The 23,644-nt window shown below is 35.1% G+C and overlaps 1 protein-coding gene across 1 annotated transcript in view; it reads left to right on the forward strand.

Moving 5' to 3' along the window:
* Positions 1–23,479, forward strand: part of ppp2r1ba (protein phosphatase 2, regulatory subunit A, beta a) — a 23,822-nt gene extending 343 nt beyond the window's left edge. The window contains 14 exon segments of the mRNA NM_001312917.1: positions 2,827–2,917; positions 3,046–3,146; positions 3,251–3,483; positions 6,743–6,890; positions 7,105–7,260; positions 8,730–8,844; positions 10,128–10,198; positions 12,950–13,084; positions 15,320–15,493; positions 15,712–15,772; positions 15,956–16,110; positions 18,643–18,785; positions 18,888–18,979; positions 22,427–23,479. Of these exon segments, the coding sequence (NP_001299846.1) occupies positions 2,827–2,917; positions 3,046–3,146; positions 3,251–3,483; positions 6,743–6,890; positions 7,105–7,260; positions 8,730–8,844; positions 10,128–10,198; positions 12,950–13,084; positions 15,320–15,493; positions 15,712–15,772; positions 15,956–16,110; positions 18,643–18,785; positions 18,888–18,979; positions 22,427–22,443 (1,692 nt within the window). The 3' untranslated portion in view covers positions 22,444–23,479.
* Positions 23,480–23,644: the final 165 nt, after the last annotated feature.

Here is a 23,644-nt window from a genome sequence, read left to right on the forward strand (position 1 = left end):
ATTCACTGACAGCTAAAGACGATGGTATGCCATTTAGCACACCCAAATGTTAATTTTCAATTCTCTAAAATCACTCGTTTTAGTTTGTAAATAAAGTGTGACGCAGAGGAGTTTGTGTGCATGCTAACATGATTTATGTTAGCTTGTCTGTGATTTACCTGGACTCTCAAACTTAAATAGGCTACATTTAAAACGTTTTGTCACTGTTGAATTGAACACATTGAATGCATAATTACTTATTGTGTCATTTCAGCTCAGCAAGCAACTGTAGAGACGAGAATAAAGTTGACAGATATCCATAACCCTGGAACTGCTTTGTAATGTGACATTTGCTGTAAAATCTCACAAAATATATGACGAAGAATCTCTATATTAACATAATATTGAAACATCTGTTTACATTTTCAAAAACAACAAACCGCAGAGTTTTGGGATCAGAAAAATATCCATCTGTAAACATGTTTTCTATTTAAATGAGGGAAATAAACATGTGTTGTGGATGTGACCAAAACATTCTGCCAGTTTAACGTTACAATATATAGCTTAAAATATAGAACAAACATTATTTATTTTTTATTTTATTTGACATGTTTTGCATTTATGATGAAAAAGCTTTGTTATGGATGTGACAGATGTGAAATTGTCACTTGTGTGATTTTGGTTAATCAAATATAAATCTTTGAAAACTTTTAACAGAGACATTTTTGAGTACTTTAAAGCACTGAAAAATATTTGCTTACACATAAAAACCCAAAATAGTTTCACTATTTTGGTGAAAAAGTAAATTTTTTTTCATGACAAGGTTGACATTTGCACGGAATTGCTCTACAATATGATATATATACCAAATCTATAAACGTTTTCTTTGTTTTTTTTTTTCTTTGTCTTATTAATAATGCTAATGGCTTCTGTAACCATAGCTGAGCTCATTTTTAGGACGATTACAGAATTGTGATGCAAATAATGACTCAAATATAGCGGAAAAATAGTGATGTAGCCCTTTTTATTTCAATGGATTAAACAGGATTCCAATGCTTCTTCAAAGTACTTGAATTTCAGACATGAATTCAAACCCTGGAAAGTAGTTATAAACAAACATGGGTCCTTAAAATGCTTGAATTGAAAGTTTATGGTTAATTTAACAGTTGACTGTTGCTTTCGAAAACTGAACAATTTAACATTTTAAAAAAACTTAATTTAAAATTTTATACAAGAACTATGACAAGTAATGCACATTTATTAATATTTCATAGACCACATTTAAATGTTAACAAAATAAAATTATTCAAATTGTATCAACATTCTTTAGACATGACTGTTCAATCATTTTTGAAAAGGACACATTTAAAACATCATTACTGACATTTAAATGTAAAAATTAAGTATAAGTGAAATGTTAATTACAATAAGGACTTTCATGGCGCTACATATGCCGGAGGTCTGAATTACAAAGGTGCTTGATTTAAAATGATTAGTGATTTAGGCCCGGTTTACACTAAATCGTTTTAGTTTTAAAATAAAAACGATCCATGTCCACACTGACTTTTCACATAGCATTTCTGAACAGATCTCTGTCCACACTACACTGCTGAAAACGCACACCATGTGACCTCACATGACACAATTAGGCATGCGCTACAGCGTATGTGCGCGTCTGAGCTTCAGGCAGTCAGCGGGTGCTCTGCGGGCACCGCCCCAGATGACAGCTGTGCACTTCGGACAGTTCGCCAAGAATCTTCCATTGAATTTAATCTCAATATAGTTGTTAAACGTGATATTCAATTCATCTTGTCTTTAACAACTCTTCGACCTTCTGAGTCTATTACTTGTTGTCAGGTAACATGTTTTTGCCAAGTGCAAAGATGAGTTAATATATTTTTGTAACCGCTTACACTGATTCTGCACATTTGGTTGATTGCTTACCTATATTGTATAAACTTATTGTTTGTTATACTTTTATAATGGCCATTATTGATTATTAAACCTGATATTCCCCAAAAGAGAGGGTATGGTTCGTATTTTTCAATGAAAATGAAAGGAGGCAGTCATGTTATAAGCTCCGTTTTGTTAAAAATATGCATACAGTGAAGATGAAAATCATAAAAATTTGCAGCTACACGACTCCTCAGCATTTTGTGTCTGTAAGTTAATATCAAAATGAAAATAGGCAGTTCTTTATCATGTTTTCATTTTATTAGGAAGTGAAACAACATAGCGAGGGTGATGTGAATGAGGTTATAAAGTACACTGTTCCTTTTGAAGATTTACTCATGTCTTCGGGAGTTTGTTTTCCATATCAAACTTGCGAAGTCTGAACCTAAAGAAAGGATGCAAGACTGATCGTTGTGCTCTAGCCTAAAATTGAGGAAAAAGCCCCAATCAGAGAGGTGAATGTCTGCAGGTATGCCTCCATTTTCAGATGTCTTGTTTCCCTCAGTTACACTAACACGGATCAGCAGCATTTTCAAATGAAAACGGTCTCTTTAGCGTTTTTTTAACAGCTTCGTTTTCGGGGCTCTAAAACTCTGGGTAGTGTGGATGGAAGGCGAAACTGTTGCAAAACTTGCATTTAAAAGAATTAAAAACATATTAGCATAAACATGGTCTTTAAGCCCTTAAATTTGGTGTTAATGAAGAAGTGAGATCCCTGATTAAAACAATAAAAATTTTTGTTTAATCATTCTCTGTCAGCGTTAGATTAATTGGTAATTTAATGACTTGCTAAATTACAAAATGCTGCATTTTCGGGCAGTGATCCTCCAGTTGAGAAGCACTGGTGTAACACATTTAGAATGTCTTCTTACAGTTTTCTTACTCTTTCCGTAGTTACGATTAAACAGCATCAAGAAACTGTCTACCATTGCCTTAGCTTTGGGGGTTGAAAGGACACGTACTGAACTTCTACCTTTCCTCACAGGTATGTTTTTTTCTCTCTCTTTCTCTAATGAATACAACACTTTGTTATTAGTTGTAGAATTTATTTTACTTGTTAAAGCTTCTTTCGCTTGTTTTTTGACTTTCTTATTGTCTGTTGTTGTTGATCAGATACCATATACGATGAAGATGAAGTTCTGCTTGCCCTTGCTGAACAATTGGGTAACTTCACCATGCTGGTTGGAGGCCCAGAATATGTGCATTGTCTCCTTGTAAGCATTTTGAATTATTTGAATTACAAAATGGCTTAAAATAGGTTGTTATGGATTTATAGTGAATTCGTAAACTTGCTTGATTTGTGACTTGTCTTTTTCAGCCCCCTTTGGAGAGTCTGGCAACAGTTGAAGAGACGGTGGTGCGGGACAAGGCAGTGGAGTCCCTGCGGAAGATCTCCCATGAGCATTCTCCAGTGGACCTGGAAGTGCACTTTGAGCCTCTGGTGAAGCGTTTAGCCAGCGGTGACTGGTTCACGTCACGTACCTCTGCTTGTGGGCTCTTCAGCGTCTGCTACCCACGTGTTTCCAGTACCGTCAAGGCTGAGATTCGCCAGTAAGTTTTTGCACATAAATGTTTTACAGGGAATCATTGACACACATTATGCATGACTGTTCATATCACGATAACACACACCAAAATTCAATTTGTCAATACAGTTGTCAACATTAACACCAAAAGGAGTATTGCCATTTTCATTGTTAAATGTTTATGGGTGCACATTTTTTTTTAAATACTTCCTTTCCAAGTATATGTCCTTGCCAGGGAAACGATTATAATGGAAGCATCTTTTTGTTTTTTAAATACACAACACAAGATCATCATAATAATACATTGACAGGGTGCAGCAATGAACCATGGTCGACTCAAGCTCAATCAAATCTTGTTGTAATGTTTTTGTGATGGTGCTACTGTGCTGTCATGGCAATACGTCGCCTCAAACATGTTTACTATCAATGAAAATTGACTGTCAATAAAATGTGATTATTTTATTAACTAGTGTTTTGTAAAATCAATATAATTTAAGTTGAGATAAATTAAAAAATCTTATAAAATGACTATGTAATAAAGCAATAAATAATATTGATATATTAGGGCTGCACATTATATTGTTTTAGCACTGATATCTCAGAGTGTGTGTTAGCAATCCACTTGTTAAGTGGTGATGTAGGTAATACTGTTTCCGGGTCCAAGTCGCCATTCATTTGAGTGGGGAAATCATTTGTATATGATCATGTTTTATTCCTATCACACATTACAGTTATTTTATATAAAATCATAGTGTACACAACAATCTCTGGGCTTGCTGCATAACAAATACCAAAAAGTTAACAATTTATATATTATATATTATATATTTAGATCGTGATTTTTGAAAGTATTTATTCGCTTTGTTAAAGTTTATTATTATCATTTTATGAGTCTCCCCATTCAGTTGAATAGAGCGTTTGGACCCGGAAGCCGCTTTGCGTGACATCATGCTTAACAAGCGGATAGTCACATCACAGGATATGCAACGTTGAGTTTAGATTATAGTTGATCAACAACTGTGAATTAATGAGATTTCTGGAGAATCATTATTTCTTTAACAACACAACATTCGCACATGCTAATTTTAGTGTAAAATAAATGCAGTCAACACATTGATCATGGCACATACTACTAAGAATGTAACAATAAAAAATATATTTAGTGCAGAAGTAATACATGCGTCATCCAACACCATTTCAAGTTATTTTACAACAATATCGTACACAAAAGAAAACTGCCGTAAGCCGTGTAAGGGCCTACTCACACTATGCTTTACGTACCCTCCCAGGGCCGTTTCCCGGATCATGTAAGAAGTGTGAGTGCGCTGAATCGGGCTAAGGCACAGTTCACTTGGCAGGCCATGGCCCGGTTGAAAGAGTGCCTGAGCGCGGTTCACTTGGGCTTTGGCGCTGTACGCTTGTGTGTGAGTGCAAAACAAGCCAAAGCCCGAAACTGAAAGCGAGGCGTGACTTTTAAGGGAGTGTTTGATACGGATTTATTAATCATTCTTATTGTTCAGTGAACACAAACTGCCGTAGTTTATTAAATACACAAACCCCTCACTGCATGACAGCTGCACACCTTCAGCAGACCTCCTCATTCCTGCAGCACGAGAGCTTTATGATTGTTTATGAGCGTCAAAAGTTTAGTCCCTAAGGACTAAAGCGATATAACTAGAGAAATCTCCTCTGTTTTTGAACAAGAGAGCTCACTAAACAGCGCAGCATCGATGACGTAAGCGTGCCCAGGCCCGATTGTAATGTGAGTGCAGGCCGTCGGGGGAGACGGGAGGGGGGACAAGCGTGGTTTGGCCCGGTTTGAGGCAGCTGTACATAGTGTGAGTACGCCCTAAGTCAAAGTCTTGCTAGAATGCTGATTTTACCACTATTTTACCGGGCCAACTTAAAATCTTGCTAAAGTCTGGTCTTTTTTGCTGTTATGGTTAGGGCCAGACAGAATCTGCAGACATTTTTTGTTATTTCTGCGCAGAATTTTGTAACAAAATTGTGGATTTATGCAGAATGATTTTGGATTTTATCAGAACTTTAAAACTGAATTTATAAAAATTAAAAATATGTTTTTTACTTTTATTTAATGTTTTCTATGCAAATCCAATTAGTTCCACTTATTTGGTAAACAAAGCAAGTCTCTCAGATAATATAACTACAAAAATATTACTTTACAAACTGTATTGTAAATAAATCATGAACATTTTAATATTAGTCAATAATATTTCTGAAACCAACAGAAACGAGACAGATCTGCTGTGCCAGTACTGTGTCTGAACACTGAATGGCACACTCTGATCTGCTCTTTTTTTTTTTTTCAATCAATGATAAATAATTATTAACAATAAATACATAAAATGTAGACATGTATCTTAGCTTAATATTGGCATTTATTTAGAAAAGCTGGTGCAGTGAACCTGTATTAATTGCTTCAAACTATTCTTGCGTTACTCCATCTTGCGATATAATAAATATATAAACAAAAACTCTGCTTGCCGTAGTTTACACAGGACTTGCGTGAAATATGTATTTATACAGCTTTATTATATATGGTATGTGGTTTTTATTTTAGTTCAACTTTTTTTGTGCTGTTTAGCGCTCCTCGGCACGTTCAGAGAGATCACATCACAGCACATATACTGTTCTTCCACTCACCTCTTTCGGTGGATTTTGCCCTGGTATTTGTTCACCTTTTCGATTCAAATATGCTTTCCCAACATCCCTTAAAGCCTTCCTTACTCTGTCCTTCCATTTGTTTATGTCAGCTCTCTTTTTTGCAGAGGATTTGTCTTTTTATTAATGTCTGAATGACATGACGGCAAACGGCATCTCCATTCTCAATAGTGGACATAAACATTTTTCTGTATGACGCGATTTTAATGTTTAAAATGCAGACTCTTGGTTGCATGAAAATTTTCCTTAACTCTTTCTGTATATAAAGTTCGCACATGCAATTAATGTCATGTGGTTATCTCGTTTTTAATTTTTTTTCGGACTTACGGTTGTTCATCGCATGCACTCGTTGTTATGATTTGCTGTTTTTTAGTGAGATGCAGCAGACCTGTCGAATTTGTTTGTTTCAAGCTGTTTTGGTTGATGAAATAAGCAGTTTATTATGGTGATTTATTTTCTGTAAATAGCCAGTTGGATTCACTGTGATTTATAGTTACAGAGTGCTAATGTTAAAATGATCAAAATGGAAATTGAAAAAGTCACTACCTTGTTGCCTTTTTCATTTAAATAGAAACTAGTTAACACTTATAATTTTTCCTTAGGCACTTCCGCACCTTGTGTTCTGATGACACTCCTATGGTGCGCCGTGCAGCCGCTTCCAAACTGGGTGAATTTGCCAAAGTGTTGGAGCTGGAGTATGTCAAGAGTGACATCATTTCTCTCTTCACTGCGTTGGCATCAGATGAACAGGTCTGGTTTCAGTAATACTCACTAAAATATACACGCTTTAATTCCATCATTACTCAAACCACAGCAGAAAGCTTTGAGCTCACATTTGCATGACTATTGAAGCCTTGAAAGGCTTTCACTGTGTTTATGTAACTCATAATGGCAAGAGAGCTGTATGGTAAATATCAATGTGTTTTCTACTGACATCTGAATGCAAACATTTACATCACTGTAGGACTCTGTTCGTCTCCTGGCTGTGGAGGCTGGCGTCAGCATTGCCACTCTGTTGCCTCAAGAGGATCTGGAAGCTCTGGTGATGCCAACTCTGCGCCAGGCAGCAGAAGACAAGTCCTGGAGGGTTCGCTACATGGTTGCAGACAAATTCTCTGATGTAAGTGTAAAGCAAATCATGTTTATTATGAGACATTTTACTGGAAAATCACAGTGTTTATCTGTGTTTGCCAAATAACCCAAAATAGTCAGATTAACATTCAGAAGTTTGTAGTTGATGGGATATATGCTAAAAATGTATAATATACAACAGTGCTTAATTTAAGTCACAGTAAAAAAAATAATATTATAGAATATTTAACTTTGCAGTATTAAATTCATGTTTATTATATAGCGCTTTTCACAACGTAGATTGTCAAAGCAACTTAACATAGTTCTAGTAAACTTCAGATTTCAGAGTTGAAGTTCAGTTAAGTTTACTTAAGTTTCACTGCTGATCAAACACTGTAGGGTCATTGCAGGGTCACATGTAATCTGATCAATTAAATCAACCTTATTAATGAGTATTAATTTCATTTCTAAAAGAAATCTTACTGAGCCCAAACTTTATTCAGTTGTGTGTTTCAAATGTATCTGAAAACATACAAATGAATATAGCTGTTCTGTGTGAATTACAGATGCAATAGGCAAACACTGTGGTCAGCAGTTATTTGCTGTAGACCATTTGTGTCAAACTCAATTCCTGAATAGCTGCAGCCCTATTCGAGTTCTAGTTCTAGCCAAGTTCTGCTTCAACACTCCAGTCTGTAGGTTTCAAACAAGCCTAAAGCAATTAATTAGTTTGATCAGGTATGTTTAATTAGGGTTGGGACTAAACTGAGCAGAGCTGCGACCCTCCAGAAACTGAGTTTCACACCTGTTGTTTAGACCATCCTTTCAAAATTAAAAAAAAAAGACCTGTAAAAATAATCTTTAGCCTTCTAAGACTAACATGAGTCTGACATAAACTGAAATAGACTGATTCAAACCACTAAATTTAAAGTGTTGCATCAATAAATGCTGATTCAGGAGTGGTAAAGCTCTACTACTACTACTGAATAATGGTAGTTTATCACTGCTAAATAATATAAATTTGTGGAACTTTTAACCCGTTTTTGAGTTGTTAGTGTTACACAAGTTTCCTGGAAACCTGTATCCTGGTGGGTATCAGTGCTAAGGTTAAAACAGCTGGTTTTACAGTTTCAGGATGGCACCTCATAACAGTTCAACACACTATAATCCTGCTCTCATGCACACAATCTATTATTGTGCAACTTGACCTAAATGCATTTTTCCCCTCATATTATTATTTTGTCATGTCACTGGATGAATTTGGATTATCCTTAGACACTCAATGTCAGATATTTTACAGGAAATGCAGAGCGCTGTAATATAAATTCCTAGAAAAAGCCTGTGTAAAAACAATAAGCACTGGCTGGCTTTTTCTTCCTTTAAAATTATGTATCGCATTTCATGCGCAGAGCCCTGACTGTATCCTCGCATGCACCGGAAGTGTCTTTTGTCATTCAGTCTGCTTGCAACTGCAAAATATAATTATAAAATGACATGCTTGTCTCTGTGAATTTACAGCTGCAAAAGGCTGTTGGTCCAGAAATCACAAAGAATGACCTAGTGCCAGCCTTCCAGAACCTTCTGAAAGACTGTGAGGCTGAGGTTCGTGCTGCTGCTGCAAACAAAGTCAAAGGTGAGAGAAGCAGCTCAGGTATACACGAGGGTAAAACTGATTATCTCTGATTTTAATTAGGGTTATAGATTTAAATATAGCTACAGTATTTTCTGGGAAATAAGTTGCATTGTTGAGAGAAAGGAAGCACAAAGAAAGATATGCAAGTCACATTTTATTAAAAATTGTGTAAAACACAGGTATGTGAAACTAAATAAAAGCAAAACATTGAAAAAAATTTGTTTCCCCTCACTTTTAAAAAGATTATTTAAATTTAACGGTATTCAGAACATAATGAGAAATGTATGGTTTAATTTTTAGTGCCACTGTGGATCGGCTGGAGATTGAGATCGGCTGATAATCACATTTATTGACTCGATGGGTACTCGCTGATCTGGTCGATCTCATGATCATGATCTCATGATCAGGTGTTCGTGTTAGTTGAACTTAAGCAAAATATTTAAATGACCTTGCATGTATTTAGGTCTTTTTACATTTAAGAACTAAAAGTTCTGTTTTTTTGAAAATATGGCTATTTCGAAACCTGTCTGAAAATATTAGATACATTTAAATATTAAATTATATTTTTTGAAATGGATATTTAATAATATGACTTCTTGTAATGTACTTATTACATTAAGCTGTAGTTTCTAGACCTATTTTCTCATAACAAAGAAGTATTAGATTTATAGCTGTGTATTTTAACCTAAGCATCAAATGTGTGCTCCAAACTTTTTCCTAATTGAGACGGGTTAATTTTTTCCATCATTTGCAATGTTTCCATATTGTTAGTTTTAAATTGTTAGCATTGTTTGTTTTATAATTACTTATACTTACAATATACTTATGATAAATACTTATTATGGTCATAAGAGACGTATTTAAGGGATGTGCGGCATTCTTAATTTATTCTCGTGGGTAAGGAGAAATCTCCACTTAGCTATTATACTTGGAAGGAATATGTGCTTTATGCATTATAAAGCTTGAAGCATTAGAACCGGCACTCTGTATAGGCCGATAACCATGGCAAGGAATCAGTAATTGGTATCGGCTGCAAAAATTCTAATCGCAGCATCCCTAAATAAAATATATATATTTTTTAAAGCCAAGCTTGATCATCTTTGATCATATCATTATTTAAAGCAAAATGTTATTTTATCAACCTGTGGAAAACGCAGAGTAACTAATTGTTCAATATAATGCTTAGTTCCAGGTCATGGAATTAAAAATGTAATATAGTATATTGACTGTTAAATTGTTTTTGTTGTGACATAACCCTAGTTGTTTATTTTGCTAATCCTCAGAATTCTGCGAAAACTTACCAGAGGACAGCAGAGAGACGATTATCATGACACACATTCTCCCCTGTGTTAAGGTAAATGTCTTGGTTTTTTTGTGTGTGTGTTTTTTCCCTCTTCTATTCTGCACATCAACATCTCTGTTTACTGGCACATTTTGCTTTCACATAGGTACTTTTGTGCACTCACATAGGTACTTTTGTGCACACACACAGGTTAATTTGACATCAGAGTTTGGTTCATTTAGTGTGAACACGGTCTTCTAAAATCAACTGCACCTGCGAACCGTAGTTCACCTGAAAATGCAAACTCTGGTACAGTTCACTTGAAATGTAAACTGTAAGCATGAAAAAAATTGTGGAAGCAAGTCACTATTAATCACATATTTATTGGTCAAACTCTAGTGAATTGAACCAAATGTAAAGGCACCATCAGACTGATGGCTTGTTTGCCGGTGTTTCAGGTCTCATCCCATTTAATTGGCATGCAGTTCCAATCCTGGATCAGTTACTGGCAGATAACTCTGAGTCAGCATCTGTTCTTTAAGACTTAAACAAGATCAGATTAACACTGTGTCAGTGTGTCTGTACTCTGACCTACTGGCTGGAGTGACATTAGAACACTTTTCTGAACTGAATCACTTAAAGTAAACCAGTGAATGTTTCTACTACTTTTGCGTAGATTCACCTCCATGTTCTACTATTTGTTCCATCAAGTGTAATTGCTTTAGTGTATTTACTGCATGGCTTCACACAAGGTAATCGTACTGCAATGTAGAAGTCTTCTGATTCCAGTATTGGGCTTTGATTCATGTTTGTAGTTTGATTCCTGCAGTTTACGGACTGTATATATAATACTATACTATACTATATTAGGGATGATCTGATCAGGATTTTTGCAGCTGGTACCGATTTCCAATTCTTTGTCATGGTGATCGGCCTATAAACTACTGTTTATAGCAATAAGTCTATTACAAGAAGTTATATTGTTAAATATTCATGTTAAAATATTATTTTTTAACTTTTATGTATCTAAAAATTCCAGCCAGCTATTAGTAAAATTGCTATATTATCAAAAACACAGAACTTTCATTTGGTATATGTAAAAAGGCCTTAATACATGCAAGATCATTCAAATATTTTCCTTATCTTCAACTATTGACAGCAGATTTCTCATTGAGAGATTTCTCATGTCTCATTTATTCTGAGAAGTGTAATGCTTAGACCAGGGGTGTCCAAGCTCGGTCCTGGAGGGCCGGTGTCCTGCATAGTTTAGCTTCAGCTTCCTTCAACACATCTGGAAGTTTTTGTATACCCAGAAAGAGCTTGATTAGCTCGTTCAGGTGTGTTTATTTAGAGTTGGAACTAAAATATGCTGGAAGCCGGTCCTCCATGGCCGAGTTTGGGCACCCCTGGCTTAGACCGTCACTGTGACTCTCGCGATATGTTCTTTTTCTCATTTACTCTCGTTGCCATGATTTCTGAGTATTTTCACTCCCATTTTTGGGGATCATGGATCCGGTATGAATTTGCGGGAGACTCACGGATCTTCCAGGAGAGGTGATACAGTTTAATGAGACACTAGAATAGGGCGATCGCTCTGCTCATCACAGCAGCTCAAAACACTGGAAATACAATGGCTGAGCTTGCAACAAAGAGACCTTCACTCACGTGAGTTGTATCAATAGACTTTATAAACAGGTCTCACCGCATTCGTATATATTTTAGCTGTTGTGGTGCGAGCACACCGATGGCTCATGCCCCCAGGCATCATTTACCTGTGTTGTGGCTGCTGTAGGCTATGCATTATATAAAGGAGCATACATGCATCTTCCTCTGCTTGTAAACTCATGAACAAACAACTGCGATTGGTTTTTTGAGATCAGCCTGATTGGCGAGTACCAATCGAGTCATCATATGTGATTATCAACCGATACCGATCTTTGGCCGATCGATTGGAGCATCCATTATATATACATGTTACGTAATGTATAAAAGTGTCTTATACCAAGTGTGCATTTTACCTAGTCAAAAGTACAGTTTTTAAAGTATATGTATATAGTACATAAGCTGTAAAAGATTTTAATAAATGTTATTTTATTCTAAAGGCCAAATGAGACAAACAGATGCCAAACAGCAACAGACACTAGTTTTGTTGGATCAATGTGTTATTGTTTAATGTATATAATAGGGCTGCACTATATCGGTTTAGCATTGATTTCGCAATGTGCCCATCCACAATAGTAACATCACAGGATCTGCGATGTCAAGTTAAGATTTCTCAGTTGAAAACATGCATGATTTGTGATTTCACTGCAAATTTAAAATTTAACTTAAGTTAACCAACATGTTTATCATTTGCATTTGTTTTTTTAGGTCTGTATGCATTTTAAGCCAGTTTAAAACATTCAGGCAAGAAATTATAAATGTTTTTAACTTTAAGAAAGATTAATTGTATTAAACGATGTTGACTATAGTGATATTAAACATTTGTTTATTGTTTTTTTTTTTTGCTTGACTCACAGAAAACCATAAAATTCTTTGCATTTTTATTGATACTTTTGGTCCAAAGTATTTGTCAATGCTAGTGATATGTTTTTTTTATTTCATGCAGATGTTCTAAACTACAAAATCATCCCTATCAATCTTAAATTATGAATTATTTCCAAATAGAGCCTTTCATTTCATCTGGGGAAAGTATACTTAATATCGCAATATCCATCTTCAGTGTTCATTACCAGTGCAATTTCAGCATTGGCTTAAGTCATTAAAGTGCTGTTTTGCAGCATATACAGTGATTCACCGTGTTGTTTGCTCCTTATTCAACAGGAACTAGTCTCAGACACTAATCAGCATGTGAAGTCTGCACTGGCATCAGTCATTATGGGCCTGTCCACCATCTTAGGCAAAGACAACACCATTGAGCACCTGCTCCCCCTTTTCTTGGCCCAGCTCAAAGATGAGGTAAGCCTACTGTTTATGTGTGTGTGTGTGTGCGCGTGTGATTTTAAGAGAGAGAGAGAGACAGAGAGAGAGACAGCACAGGTCTGGCTGAGGTGATTTGCGTCATGTTCCAGTCACAGATGATTCTTCTGTGCAACTGCTCACTTTGATCCTGTCGAGGTGAGGCTTTGCTAATGCTAGCCTTTTAGTGGAAAGCAGAAAGCATTGAAGTGCGAGATGAATGGATGAGCGTGGCACACTATCTCACGTCTCATCTCTTTATTTACCGAGGCTTTTTGTTGCCTGCTCGCTGTCTGTATTGCGATCGCTTTTCTTTAAGCTGCTTGGGAGAAGTCTTTGAACATCTGTCAGTCACTCAGACTGCACGAAATAAATAGAACAAAGCCAGGCCCTAGACTGCAACTTGAATCCATCCATGTTTTTAAGACAGGAAGCAGTTTCATATTCTGTGTCAGTTCCTGGACTGTTTTTTTTTTTTTTTTTTGTACGTATAAAAAACTTGCATCATGTAGTTGTCAGCCTGAGAATTGTGATAAGACACACTTACATTTAACAGTTTATGTCTTTGCTGACTACATGCAGAGATTCATATAGTGCAGCATGCTGTTTTAGTTGCAAACAAATTACTGTATTTTGACAGTTTAATGAATCAGAGAACATGTTTTTTACTTTTGAAAGTGAAAAGAAATATTGGCTTACATTTGTTGGTTTTTAGAAAGTGATTTTCTTAATTGGTGTCCTATCTATAGGTTTGAAACCACTAGGGTTGGGCGATGTCGACCAATTTGGCATCGTACGTGTCTAATGTGAAACATTGCGATGGTTGATGGCATCTTTGTTGTAGTCGTTGAATTATTTATTTATGAATAAACAATAATTTATTAATTCATAACAAATAATTATTTGTAGCCTACCATTTCAACTACCTGGCCTACCTGGTCTTTGTTTTACCCATAACCAAATCATAAATAACTAAACACAAATTACACACAAATTACCACCTGTCAGTCACTTTTTCTGTGGAACTGGCATAAATAGGCAGAGTGATCTGTGTCGTTATAATGCTGTCGACCTACTTGGTTCATTAAAATAAGGTGCACAACCAAAAGTATCTGAGGTTTTTGCTAAAATTACTAAGTACAAGTGTGAAAGTGAAAGATTTAAGCAGCGTACTGATGATGTGACATGTTACCTGATAGATTGAAGAGTCTGAAAGACTGAAGGGTCATTAAATCAAGACAAGATTATTTAAATATTATCTTTAACAACTATAGTGAGACGCAATCCAGTGGTACATTCTTGATAAACTGTCCGACGTGCACTGTTCTCTGGGGTTTTGGATCTCTGGGGTGGAGGATCACGATGCCGCCTCAGTATTGTGATGTCTACCGGCCATCAGCGAAATAAAACCACTAACTATTTTAAATAAATTGCAAACAGAATGGGATCAGTACTCGAATAATAAACTTTTCTAAATGTTGCCCCTTGACAGGATGAAAATCCAATGATTTGTTTTAATTCAAGACATAAGATTATTTATGCTAGATGCTTTGGCTGAGTAATAAAATCAGTATCGATATTTATTGACCGACCACCATTGTCAATTTGTTAAGTCAGTTGTAAGTGGTTGAGGAATCCATAAGCATGCACTTGTCACTTAAGGTCAGAATAACAACACATGCAAAAATGAGTGCTGTATAGCAGGAGAGAGGAGATTGTAAATAAAGGATGTCGCCAGAGTGGCTTTTCGGTTTGTATCACGTGCATCCCAGTCAATAGCACCCCATCTGTAAGATTTCTTTTGGCATTGGGGCAATATAATTGTATAGTAGTCATAATTTGTTTTACAATAACGCTCAGCCCTACTAGATGCTGTATTGAATACTAGACTTACTCATTTACTTGAAAGAGAAGTTGTTCCAAAATGTCTGTATTGCAATAACATCCTAAATCTAAAATGCATACTTTTGCAATGTCTTATTTTTAATGTTGTAAGACCACAATGTTTTTTATAAGAGAATGAGTTTTTAAAATGTGTATTCTATAAAATGTTATACTTTTTTTATTTATCTAAAATAAATCTTAAGCTGTATTTTATACTCTTTATTTTAGTTAGTTGCTAATATTTCTGTAAATATAGAAGTATTGGTGTATTATAACTTAATTTAAAAAGTTTTACGTAGTATTGGCAATAATAAAAAACATGGCTATTTTTTTCCCATGTTTGTCTATTAGTGCCCAGAGGTTCGCCTTAACATCATCTCCAATTTGGACTGTGTGAACGAGGTGATTGGTATCCGCCAACTTTCCCAGTCTTTGCTTCCGGCCATTGTGGAGTTGGCTGAGGACGCCAAATGGCGAGTACGACTGGCAATCATCGAGTACATGCCCCTTCTGGCTGGGCAGCTGGTGAGTCCCAACCGTCAATGTCCTAGAATTCTTTATCCTGAAAAATGAGATCAGAACATTCCAGTGGCCAGTTCCTATAATGCAGTCACTCTTAATACTTAAAGCATTTTAACTCATCATCCTGTTAACTTATTTTCACCAAGTCACCTTGGATCATGCAAGCCAATGTAGTTGATGTGAGGTCTCCTTTCACCCCCTCTCCTCCTTATGTTTTCTAGGGTGTGGAGTTTTTTGATGAGAAGCTCAATTCTCTTTGCATGGCTTGGCTTGTTGATCATGGTATGTTTTTAGGATTTTTCATTTTTGATTTAAAGTGTTGAACTTGAAGACAATTTGTCCCACACAATGTTTAATGTTACATATAAAAATCATGGTTATTTTTTTGCAATTATATGTTTGTAGATTAAAAATCACATCTCGGTTTTAAGTCAAACTAACACTTCTTTTTCCTGTAAACTTCAGTTTATGCTATCAGAGAGGCAGCCACCTGTAACCTGATGAAGCTAGTGGAGAAGTTTGGGGCAGAGTGGGCACAGAACACTATTGTGCCTAAAGTACTGGGCATGGCTAACGACCCCAACTACCTGCACAGGATGACTACCCTCTTCTGCATTAATGTGAGTCAGAGATTATCAGCTTTAACATAGTCATGAGTCATAGAGCAATGTATGGGGTTGTTGCTTGGAAAAGCACAGTTTGACGTACATTTTGACATTAAAACGTATTATATTCTCATTATCAAATGATGAACTCTTCATTAAATTATGTTTGGCTAGCATCGAAAAGGTTTCATTGGCATCAATTAGAGGCAATGCTAATTTAGTAAATGAACACTAAAGCTTTTGGTCACATTTTTCTTGAAATAACTGATTATAAAATAAAAAGTTCTGTCGCTGAAACAGGAACTGAAATGGAATTATAATTAGCAAAAGCAATAATTGTTTTCAGAATTGCACTTATTCTGTAGCACTAAGTCTGACCTCTTTCAAAAACAAACACATTTCCTTTTTCCAAAATGTTTCCAAAATATTGAAATGAAGAAGTTTGTTTTTGGGTTCAGTGTTTGTTTAAACTATTATTATTAAGAGGTTTGAACAAGGGTTAATGTAAGCGGTGCAAACACTACTCTTTCCTTTGGTCTGCACTGGGCATGTTCTATTAACTCCCCTGAACTAGTAATTGTCTAAATATATTGAATCTAAAAAGGAATGTTCATAGGATCAAAACTAAACTAAAACTATCAAAACCATTTATAAAACCAACTAAAACTAAACTGAAATTTGCAGAAAATGTAAAAATAGTATTAAAATAAAAGCTAATTAAAAATGCAAAACTATAATAAGCTTGGTTAGAGGCATCATGATGTCAGGTTTTCACTATTATGATATTATTTACTATGCATGAACTAATACCACTTTTTTTACAAACTGATATGAGTATGAGTATTTTAATTTGTGTACATGTTTATATCGAGTACCGATTCTGATACTTCTTCGATTTGGATTCAATATAAGTGCTATTAATTTGAAAGGGGGTTTATTTTTGGCCTGTAGCACGGATGAACTCAAAAATCTTTAACACAAGGCTATTCCAAGCCAAAAAAATACACACATTGTTGATAACCCTGTAAATTCATAGACTTTATTGATTAGCGATTAAGCATGGACATTTAATGGATTAGTTATCTGTGAGCTGACAGACGTCTAGGACTTCACACATTACATAATCAAGTGTGTGCAGTTTACGTTACCTTATGGAGTCACTCTCTTGACATTGCGTATTGGGAAGGCATAAAACCTTGTTATTCATAGTTCTTTGTTAAATTCGCAAGTCCAGCTGGTAGCAGGTAATCAAATCAGGTTATCAAAGTAGGCTACATAATGTTTAAATATGAGTGGTTGTGCGTGAGTGGATAAGATCAATAGTTGGTTATGCAAACTTTAACTACTTTCTCTATAATATTAAAATGTTTTAAGTGATTTTGTCTTGACACACTGCCTCAAATAGTCTATGCATACTCTCATTTTAAAAATTATCATCTCACAATGTTACTTGAGTTTCTTTTCCTTTGGACCTGGTTTGTTTTTCCAAGGTAATTTGGGAACTTTCAGTGATGCAAGTGGGGAATTGTAACTGAAACTGACAGGCACAATGGATGAATTTGTTGTTAACAGTGAATACAGTTTAATATTGGCTTCTCTACAATTATGAATATTTCACTTTAATTATATTTATATAATTTTTTTATTTAACACACCAGTTTGTGTTTTGGGTGCTGAAGCATATAGTGGACTTTAAAGCACTAAACCTCTGTTATTCGTTCTTTTTGTTTATTTTATAAATAACTAAGTGGTAATGGTGCTTGGTATCGGCATTTCATGAACTATAAGAGTATTTTAACCAAGTATCCACCCGGTAGCAGATACTGGTATCGGTGCATCCCTATTATTTACAATAATGCTGTTGAATTATCAGTCAAATCATCTTTCAATTTATTTAGTGTTTTTCTGTTTTCGGCCAGTGAATCACACTCAGAAACACAGGTGTAAGAAGTGTGTTATCACAACTGAACTGAAGAACTATTTATTTATTTATTTATTTATGATAGAGTATCTTTGACTAATTTGGCACAGAATGAATCTTTACCAAGGACAAGATGGTACTTGTAGCTGTACAGTGCATCATCATTTCTGGTTTATTTGACAATCAATGTACAATACTGAAGCTTACTAGATGACGCGTTTGTGCTTTTAATATTATCATCGATATTAATATTTTACAATCATCATTCGTATGCATATTGTGACTCCTAGCATAATCAGTAAAATCCTGTTTTAATATTGTCAAAAGGTTTTAAGCTGTGATTGAATTTGAACTTTGCAAGTGACCTTTGAGAGCTATGCTAATGCTGCTCTTTTTTCCCCCACAATTTCTCATATTTGAGTAGAATTTCCTGTTTGCAAATGTTATCATGAAGCTAAAGTAATGAAGTGATCCTGTAAGCATAAAACATATTGAAAAACAGTAAGAATTATAAAAATATATTTGATTAAAAACCCTTTGAATCAGCCTTCTGTACAGGAATGTGCTTGTGCTGCTCATGAATTTGGGAACGGAGCTCATGTCCATAGTGTAACTGTCTGTTGCAGGCTCTGTCTGAGGTGTGTGGGCAGGAGATTACCACCAAACACATGCTCCCTGTAGTTTTAAAGATGTCTAATGACCAGGTAGCCAACGTACGTTTCAACGTGGCCAAGTCTCTTCAGAAGATCGGACCTGTGCTGGACAGCAGGTATGTAATCATCCTCTTTTAGACAGGAAAAAAGTTCACAGTCCACGTTTCTTTTGAAGTGACTGACTTCAGCATCACGTCTCCCTAATGTTTTGATTACAGTTGTCTGCAGACAGAGGTGAAACCAGTGCTGGAGAAACTGGCATCAGATCAAGACATGGATGTCAAATATTTCGCCCAGGAGGCCATCAGTGGTAAGTTCCACCACAGCTGCTCTTGAGTGTTGTGTAACTGTTGACGCAAACTGAAAAATCTGTCTTTACAAATAGAACCTTCAGCAGTGAAAAACGACGTCATTATGTAACATTGAGGTAAAAACAAAATAGGCGACTCTTATCTAATAATAATTCATGATGATAATCCCGAAACACACAAAATACAACAAAGGTGCGTTTTTTAACCCAGCTGACTTAAATGTCAAAAATGACTCTATTTAACCATTTTAACAGCAGAAAAAAAAAATTATGAAAAAAAAATCTAAATAAATTTTTAATCTTGAAGTTTGATGATTTTTTTTTAATTGAACCCAACGTTATAAAATAACTATTTTCATATTTTCATGTAGGCTGTTCACATATTATATGTAACGTTATACAGCAATTTTTACACCACAAACAACTCACCCACACACCCACAGACAAGAATCCGCTGCTTTAAACTTAAAGAATACTGTCTTTCTGAATTTTTACACCTAAGTAAGTATCTATAGCACTATAAAATATAAACCTTTACTTACTTTTTCACATGACGTCATTGATGACGTGTGAAATTCAGATGGAGGGCAGGAAGTGATTCTTCTACATGGGAATCGCTATCAGAACATTAAAATTTTTCTGTATTATGTTGTTTAAAATTGTTTCAATTGGCCAAACTAAGTAATGCCGAACAGCTATTATGGACTTCAAAAGGAAGGAATACAGGCTCATACTGGGGTGGAAAGTTCAAGAAATTGTCTTAAAAATGGAAGATAAGGTGGCATGCAATAATATTTTGTCAACATCTCCAAGTTTACTAACTTTTTTTGAATGTTATAATTCGTTTGACAGTACTAATAAAGATTAAAAATAGACCTAGTTATGTGTATAAATATGTAAATGTGTTCTATAAAAATCAGATACAAAAACCACCATACCACAATCCAGGAGAATATAAATAACCTTCCCTGCCATGTAATTGCTGAATGAAATCTCTGTCTTGTTATGCAATAATCCATGTCTTTACTGGCGTTTCGGCAGAGTAAACATTGATATTGTTAACGTCTATATGCGTGGCAGCGGTGAATGTTTGTTGATGATAAGTTCATTGACAACAAAAAAGCAAATAACAAAAAAAGAAATGCCACCCTTGCGATAAAACTTTGTAGGTATTATTGTAGAGCTGTAACTTACAGAAAGAGAAAATAAAATGTAGACCATAGATGGCCAAACAAGGGTTTGCGGGCCAAAATTGGCCCATGGGAACCTTTGAATTAGCCCGCCATTTTATCTAAGAATTGTTTAGATATTGTCATTTCAAATTAAATGAAAATTAAATAAAATTTATTTGTTTTGTTTTTAAGCTACAAAAAAAAAAGCTATCTGAAATTATGTTTCAATATAAATGGTGCAACTGAGTCAGATTTAGTTAAAAATGTACAAACGACGCATAGAGGACAATGCAGAGACTTTGGTGAGTGATTCAAGGCAAAGGCAGCTTCTGCTTGACTAGTGTATTTAGCATTGAACTCCACTGTTATATATGTGATTGTTTGTTTTTATCGCAATAAGTTATAATTAAAGTTATACTGTATTAGTTAATTAGATTCAAAATTACATTTTCTTTTTATTTTTTAATATTATGAAAGGAATTAGGTAATTACCCATGGCAACTTTTAATATAAAAAAATTGATATAATTATTTTTGGCCCACGGTTATCAATGATATTTATTTTTTGACCCTTCAAACAAAAATGTTTGGGAACCCCTGATGTAGACTATACATCAATGCTTTTGTATGCTTTCGTCTGTTATTTTGTGATGTCTGAAAAAATATTTGCATGGGAAAAAACTGTAATTTATAATTAAATATAATTTAATATAATATAATTAAATATAATTTAATATAATTAAAATATTAATTTATAATAAGCATATTTTTCAACCACAGTAAAGTATATACTGTGTGCAACTCTTTCTTAATGAATGCTACAGAATACAGTAGCATAGTAAACTGATAAACTGCAATAAATACTGTAACATTAGGGTAAACTGTGGTGCATTGTGATTATAATGTAGAAAACTGAAGCCTATTGAATCATTTGTTTATTACTGCAGTTGTGTTGTACCACAGCAGCAATATAATTACTACGACAGTTTATTTCAAGTGATTTATAGTGTTTCCAAATGCTATAGTATTTACTATAGTGTTCTTCATGTAATGAAATAGCTCATACAGCATCACCTCGATAAAAGACAAATATTAATTCAGTAGAAAACTCTGCCCTCTTCATTCTGAAGGATCTTGTTCTTTTTTTATATTTATATCTAAAATGTGTTATAAAATGTGCTATATTGCCATTTATTTATTTATTTATTTACTTTCCTGCCTTCACTTGTCACCAGAACAACGTGATTGCAAACAACCTATTAAATATTGACATTTATAACCTATTAAATACTGCACACTGACAAGGGAAAATCTGGACATTCACAGTTTATCATGAATTATGAGGCTGTTTCTTTAAGCAAAAAATAGAAATAAAAATTTGCTGCTTTATTTCAGAAGTTTAGTGAAGGTGGATCATTCAGACTTCAATATGCAGAATTCTAAGACCACACGAGAGTTAAAAAAGTGTATTCTTTTGCAGCTGTATCCCATTAAATGACATGGTAATTATGCCATTGCTGCACAGCAGCACTTAGACTATCAAGCAAATAATCATCCCTCCCACTCGATAACATTAACACTCAACAAAAATGAGAGACATCAGTTAAGAAAGTATCTGAACATGTCAACAGCGATAGCCTCATGTGCAGTGTGCTAACATGTAGTCTAACTGTGCATCAGTTTTTTTTTATAATTTTTTTTTTTTTTACAGTTTTTATCATGTATTAATGCTCTTTTATTTTATGTATTCAGTTGTTTGTTGTTTTTAATTGTGTACTTAAATTATTATTAAAATAACCTTTGTTGGTGACATGGCATTAAATAAAAGATACATTACATTGCTTCAGACATAATGAATTCCAATCCCGGATTGTTGAGCCCCTGTTTCTCTCCAACTATCATCCTATCACAAAGGCATCAAAAAGATGATTATAGATGTTTGTACCAGTAATATCTATATTTGCACTCCACTAATGTCACGTTTATGTAGTACGTTATACAGTCGGTCCACTTTCAGTCACAATTACAGCATCAGTTTCTGTGCAAGCAGATCCCCAGTGTGTTCATGTTTTAACTTGCTTCTGATCTCAGAGGACTGAATAAAAAATAAACCGGAGAAGATTTTTCTAGAATGTTCACTTTGCATGAACTCCTGAGGAGCCAAACAAACTTCATTTTGACATGATTTCATTTGAAAGGGCGTCACACTAGTTTGTACTGGAAGTATAATACAATGTTAACACTTCTTTTTTTTTTTTTTTGCTTTTTCTCCACAGTTCTTTCCCTGGCCTAATGTTCCTTCTCGCTGAACCTAAGATCCATCTCAAGCTGACCTCCATTGTATTTATTGACATCCACAATCGTCCACTGGACTGTTTATGGCGAAACAATGTGTTTTGTTCCCTCTCAGTGAGAAATGTTTTAGGGATACTTGGATTCCGTCAGTATTTTGTTGACCACACACATCCTCTTGCTCTTCATACTACACGATAGACCCTACGGATCCCCTTTTGCTGTGTGTATGTTCACTCTTTAACCCACACAATTAAATGACATTTACTATCCACTTAACAATGTAACCAAGCATCATAATAGATAATAAAATAGATGGTGGTCCAGATTTTACTTCAGCCGTCTGATCTGATGGACTGATCCATGTTTGCTCTTTGCGCTCATTTTAAGCTAGAGTTGACCCATGCATGTGCACAGCATGATGGGCCGAATCACTACTGCAACTGTCAATTAAATACTGTGTTCCTGCGCTCTGTCCTACACTGATTATTGTCGAACGAAGACCCATAAAGCACTAGACGCATGTTCGTTCTCTGATACCATTCTCAAAGTTCTTCTAATTTTTTTAAGGGACCATGACAGACATCCATCTCTTTCCAGCAACTGTTATAACAGAGGATGGGCATTCCTTAACGGCCCTTTTTTATCTTAAGAAGGCAAGCTTCTTCATTCTGTGCCATTGACCATGTTGCACATTCTTTCTTTCTTTTTTTTTTTTTTTTTGATTTGTTTAAAAAAAAATGTTGAACTTGTGTACGAGTTCATCTGCATGCCTCTTGCACTCCGGTTTCATTGGCCATAGCCACATTGAGAAGCTCATTAATCACAAGGCATATTAAAGTCTCTTCTTTAACATGTTGCTTTTTGCCTGTGATGTTGACTGTCCGATTCTTCTTCAGCTTCAGAGTGCTGTCAGTATAGTACTATCTGCTATGTAAAGTGTCTTTAGATTGTGCTTTGGGTTTTATATGAATATGGTCTCATTGCCCTTGATAGAAGGGAACTCAATAAAGAACGTTATATAACCCTTTTTCACAGCTTGTGGACCCTCTGTAATCCATCAGGTCATATATTGCAAAACGCAATATAGCATGTGGATATAAGCATGTGGTGTAAGTGTGTAAGCTGGGGGTAGATTGCTGCACAGAAGAGCTGTTTATTGAAGGAAGCACATCGTGACAAATCAAGTTTTCCTTCATCTT

This window comes from Danio rerio, chromosome 5 (assembly GCF_049306965.1).
Source record: "Danio rerio strain Tuebingen ecotype United States chromosome 5, GRCz12tu, whole genome shotgun sequence".
Classification (NCBI taxonomy): domain Eukaryota; kingdom Metazoa; phylum Chordata; class Actinopteri; order Cypriniformes; family Danionidae; genus Danio; species Danio rerio.